This window comes from Protopterus annectens, chromosome 4.part0 (genome assembly GCF_019279795.1).
Source record: "Protopterus annectens isolate FY-2018-M chromosome 4.part0, PAN1.0, whole genome shotgun sequence".
Taxonomy (NCBI): Eukaryota; Metazoa; Chordata; order Ceratodontiformes; family Protopteridae; genus Protopterus; species Protopterus annectens.
In genome coordinates this window covers 1600642778-1600648777 of record NC_056733.1, presented here as the reverse complement: position 1 = coordinate 1600648777, position 6000 = coordinate 1600642778, and the positions used below count along the sequence as shown (strand labels likewise).

Here is a 6000-nt window from a genome sequence, read left to right as displayed (position 1 = left end):
TATATATAGATGTGTGTGTGTGTGTGTGTTTGTGTATATATAGATTATATATATATATATATATATATATATATATTTGTGTGTGTTTGTGTGTGTGTCTGTTTTTTTGTGTATATATATATATATGTGTTTGTTTATTTTATATATATGTGTGTGTGTGTTTTATATATATATATATATATATATATATATGTGTTTGTGTAAATATATGTATATATATATATATATATATATATGTGTGTGTGTGTGTGTGTGTAAATATATATATATATATATATATGTGTGTGTGTGTGTGTGTGTGTGTGTGTGTGTGTATGTATGTATAGATATATATATATAATATACATATATATATATATATATATATATATATATATATATATTCACATACATATATATTCACATACACACACACTGGATATGAAAAGTTTACACACCCCTGTTAAAATGCCAGGTTTTTGTGATATAAAAAAATGAAACCACAATAAATCATTTCAAAGCTTTTCCTACCTTTAATGTGACCTATGACCTGTAGAATTCATTTGAAATACAAACAAATCTGGTATGGTGTGCACACCTTTAAACTAATACTTTGTTGTGTGTTCACACCCTGAAACTAATAGTTTTTAAATACCTTTTGATTTAATTACCGCATTCAGTCTTCTTGGGTACACACCTGCCATCAATTAAAGAGACTGTGATTAAACCCAAATAGCCATCAATTAAAGAGACTGTGATTAACTGCAAATAAAGTTCACCTGTCCTAGTAGAATTTTCCTGACATTTACTTAGTTGCCTGCTATAGCAAAAGCCATGCTTCACAGAGAACCTACAAAGAATCAAAGGGCTCTCATTTTTGAAAGGTATCAGTCAGGAGAAGGGTACAAAGAATTGTACACAGCGTTAGATATACCATGGATCACAGTGAAGACAGTCATCAAAAAGTGGAGAAAATATGGGACAACAGTGACATTGCAAAGAACTGGACGTCCCTCCAAAATTGAGGAAAAGACGAGACGAAAACTGGTCACTTAGGCTGCCAAGAGACCTACAGCAACACTGAAGGAGCTGTAGGAATTTCTTGGAAGTACTGGTTTTGTACTACATGTGACAACAATCTCCCATATTCCCAATATGTCTGGACTATAGGATAGAGTTGCAAGCCTTTTCTTACACAGAATAACATCTAGGTCTGGCTAAAATTTGCAAAGCAATACATCAAGTGTCTGAAAAGCACGTGGGAAAATGTGTTATGGTCTGATGAGACCAAGGATGAACTTTTTGGCCACAATTCCAAAAGGTACGTTTTACCCAAAAACAACACTTGACCACCAAAAGAACACCATCCCCACAGTGGAACATTTTGGTGGGAGTATCATTCTTTGTGATTGCTTTACTTCAGCTGGAACTGTGACTTTAGTCAAGGTGGAGGGAATTATGAACAGTTCCAAATAGTCACTTTTGGCCCAATACCTTCAGTTGTCTGCTAGAAAGTTGAAGATGAAGAGGAGTTTCGCTTTTCAACACAACAATGACCTGAAGCATACATCCAAATCAACAAAAGAATGGCTTCACCAGAAGAAAATTTTAAGTTTTAGAATGGCTCAGCCAGAGCCCTGACCTAAATCCAATAGAAATTCTGTAGGTTGACCTGAAAAGAACTATGCACAAGGGATGCTCTCGCAGTCTGTCAGATTTGGAGTGCTTTTGCGAGGAAGAGTGGGCAAATATTGCCAAGTCAAGATGTGCCATGCTGATAGACTCCTACCCAAGAAGACTGAATGCTGTAATTAAATTAAAAGGTGTTTCAACAAAATATTAGCTTAAGAATGTGCACACACAACAAAGTATTAGTTTAAGGGTGTGCACACTTATGCAACCAACGTATTGTAAGTTTTTTTTTTTTTTTCCTTTAACAGATTTGTTTGTTTTTCAATTGAATTGTTCAGGTTATAGGTCACATTTAAGGTGGGAAAAGTTTTGAAATGATTTATTGTATTCTCATTTTTTTATATCACAAAAAACTGGCATTTTAACAGGGGGTATGTGGTGACAGTGCTTTGATCCCTTTTAGCCACCTCTTTTCTGAGACGTGCTTCGGGTTCTGCAGGAGGGCAAGAAACACAATACGAAAAAATCATAAATGTTCAAATGGAAAATATTTTCTGTCTGGTGCCTCACTTGCCATCAGGATCCCACATCTGTAGTGGTTCCTCTGGCTCTCTCTTATTTGCATGATCTGCTCTATGCTGGGTTAGCATATTTTTCAGTTAAAGCTCACCGATCTGCATTTTCTGGTTGTCTTCCCTTTCAGTCCTCCTCTGGCCTTTAGGTTTGAGGTCAAGTAATTGCTCAGACCTCTCAGTAAGCCTATTCTGCCTTCTTGTGACCTAAGTTTTGTACTTGAGAAGTTGACCCAGGCTTCTTTTGAGCCTGCTTTTTCAGCTTCCTTGCAACATTGTACTTTGAAGTTCTTTTGGCTCTGACTTCTACCAAGAGAGTGTTTGAACTTCAGTCTCTCGTGGCTGTTCCTCCTTGTCTTCGCTTTTCATAGAGACAAGGTGTCTCCTTGTGCTAATCCTTCTTTCATACCCAAGTGATCAGTGAGTTGTCCCTTAATCACTGTGTTCATCTTCATTCAGTTTTGTCAATGGCCAGGAGCAATTACCACAAGCTTCCTCAGACTGGATTTGCTTACACAAGATCAGGGGAGTTTGATAATCCTAACCTCCAAAAAACTACACCCGACTACATGGATGATAGAATTTTAATACCTTTTAGAAACCTTTTTTTGAGGACATGCAACTGGTACTAATGGAGGTAAGAAAGTCGGCTACCAGAAAATCGTGTATTTGAAAAATAGAAAAGAAGGATTCCTTGTTGGTGCCGGGAAAAGAACCAGCACCCATTCAGGGCTACTGTTTTTCTGGTTCTGTAGTATTTGAGTTACTGTCTTCTGGTCTGTCTTACTCCTCTGTCAAGATTCACTTGTTGGACATTTCAACATGGCTCTGTATGGATCTCCCTCTTTTAGTGCAGTCTCATGTGAACATATTTTTGTAAGTGGTGTTGCATTAGAAGCTTAATTTTGTTAAAAAGTGTAACTCTTGCTCTGTTTGAACCAGCACAAAAGTCTGATTTGAGTTCTTAACATGGAAAACAATTTTACTGTTCTTGCAGCGGTCAAAACATTTCATATCTAAGATGTTAGCTCTCATGATGGTCAACTTTTATCTCATTTTCCACAAAGACAGGGTTTCCTTTAGACTTAAGTGAAGGATTAATTTTTAAGTGGAATCAGCATTTACCTTAAACCAAGGTATCCATCTCCGTCTCAACACCTTGGATGTCCACAGACAACTTGAGTGCTGTCTTGATAGAACAAGACATTTCAGAACTTCTGATCAATTGTTCATTTCTTGTGAACTTAAGAAAAAAGGACAACCTGGGTTAGAACAGAGTATTTAAAAAATTATTTTTCATGCTATTACTTTTTGTTATACCCACTACAACAAAACAATTTCAGTCAAGGTGAGGGCATATTCTGCCAGGATATTGGCTTCACCTGGGTCCTTTTGGAATCCGTTGGAAGCTGGAAGTATTCTAGAAGCAGCATCTTGATCTTCTATGTGCATATTTTTACAAAGTACTACAAACTAGGTTCCTTTTCCAGATCTAGGACAGGCTTTGCTAGGCCTTTTGTCCAGGTGCTTCTTAACCTTCATCTTTCCTTTTCCCATTTAGTTTAAACTAAGGTATAATCTACTAATATAGATTAGTAAACAAGAGACTTTTTTTTTTGGTCCTCAGTTTAAACTTGAAGGAGGTTCTAGATCGGGGATGGTCCATGGTGCCAGAAGGTTAGCTAGACTCCTTCCTCATTCTCTGTTTTGTGAATTTATGTATGTGTTTTATGAGTGGAATGCCTAGCTTAGGCAGGTTGTTAATGTGTTTGTGAAATGAATTTCTTGACTCTGTTTCAAGAAAACATTAGCAAATAGTTATAAATGGAAGCCTGGTACTAGTTTGTTTTTTTTTTTTTGGGGGGGGGGTTGTTTAATACATTGGGGAGTTTTAGCTGGCCAATATATTAAAGTGTAAAAAAAATATTGTGTCTAACAGCTTTAAAAGCTGTTGCAGATTTCTTGCTCCCTTACAAACTATGACCTTGAGCAAAGTGCACGTTTTGTCAGACAGCTGTTTTAAGAGCTGTTACGTACTTTGCTCTGCCATCCTTCTGTTGCTTGTGTGACCGCATGGTGTGATACAGATTTCAAAGCTATTTGTTGGTTTCTGATGTAGTTCAGTGGTGTTGCCATGTTTGCTGCAGCATAAGGTTTGCTAATAATAAGGTTCATATGTATGAACCTTATTGTTTTAGGTTTTTTTCTCAATTTCTCCATGTTTTTTGTGTGTGTGTGATTGTGCGTGCATTGGTGCATGTGGTCATTTACTTTGTTAACGCTACATATTCACATTAATACTGTATGTTCACAGTATTGTCTTTAATTACTTTTGCTAAATGTAGATCTTTTTTTTTCTGGAGCAGCCATAGAAATAGGACTTTGGCCGACTTGTACTTGTCTGGTCAGCCAACTGCATTACATGAGTCCGTAGGACTTTGCTGTCATGTAATTACTGAACATATACGTGTAGAGTACAGACAAAGTTAAAAGAGTGTAGATAGTGTATAGCCTTTGGAGTAGTTGGTGATCTGATTATAGTACTTGATTGCATAATCAGACATAAGATAAGGAAGCATGTTTTATGGGAGACTGTATATCTTATAAAAAACCCTCAATCTGTGGAAAGGATATTTATTTACTTGTGTTCTAGTCTAACAAATCAGATGAGTGACAGTAAATTAAATGGTATTGACATAAGGGTCTTCCACCTAAGTGCTGCCATTGTTAACTGGAGTAAGAAGCGTGACTTATTTTCATGTAAAAAAGTGGAAGTCTTTTTGCTTAATATGTTTAATTTTATATTTTCTTGCAGCCTCAGTTGATTGAATTTTCAAGACGAAGTGTCCTGTCAAATTCGCTCAGGTTGGTAGCAGTTATCAAGATGGCTCCACGACGGAAATTAATAAAACCTTGCTGTGTGGGGAGTAAAAACTCAGAACCTGATAAACTTGGTGATCCAAAGGATTACATGAATCGTCTCTCGCATGAAGTCCTTTGCCACATTTTTAGGCAAGTACTATGATATACTTTGATCAAGTTTGATTTGAGTGAAAGCTGTGCACAGATTTCATGCATGGTGTGTGTGTGTGTGTGTTTTTGGAAATGTGTCGCATTATTAAGTAATTTAATTTAGATTTTTTTTCAAGTTTAGGCATACTTCCACTGTGGCAATATGCTGTGTGAATATGACGCCATTTTAAAAGGCTTTTGCCGAAGTATCTAAACTTATGATTCATACTGTAGAAAATTGAAAGCTGACTGGACCAGTTAAAGCATTTCAGAATGTTTCTTTCTTTTATTGATAATCATTAATTGTGTTTGGATGACAGGTGGACAGCGTTTCTTCTGATACATACACACACAGACTGAAGCTTTGCTTTTTTCATTTGGATTCTTTGTTTTGCATTGTGATCTGTTGTCTTTGACTGTCCTGACTCACTCCACAATTATCTGCTGAAATAAACTTACATAGAGCATTTACATGTTTGGCAATTTATACTATATGATATCAAGAGTTGATCTTTGCTGATATGAACTTGTCAGAGCTGAAAAACAGCTTATTCCCAATGGCATGGATGTAAAAAAAAAGTCTCTTTGCAGTCCCACCCTAGGTTTATGTATACCAACTTTACAGTCGTACAACATTGAGGAAAGAAGAAAAATTCCAAAATCACACACAGTAGTCTCAGCCAGTCACTGTTTTTCGATCAAGTGGAATACATCACCCAAGTTCTACTGGACCGATCGATCAGCAAGGAAATGGGGAACAAATTATTTGAGAAAGTCCACTGGGCTTGGAGGCCTGGGGAGAAAA

General features: G+C 36.5%; 1 protein-coding gene across 1 annotated transcript in view; it reads left to right on the top strand.

The window, feature by feature from the left end:
• Positions 1 to 6000, top strand: part of FBXO38 (F-box protein 38) — a 3050069-nt gene that overhangs the window by 117992 nt on the left and 2926077 nt on the right. The window contains exon 2 of the mRNA XM_044069370.1: positions 4999 to 5195. Coding sequence (XP_043925305.1) covers positions 5068 to 5195 — 128 coding nt within the window. The 5' untranslated portion in view covers positions 4999 to 5067. The remainder of the gene's footprint in view (positions 1 to 4998; positions 5196 to 6000) is intronic.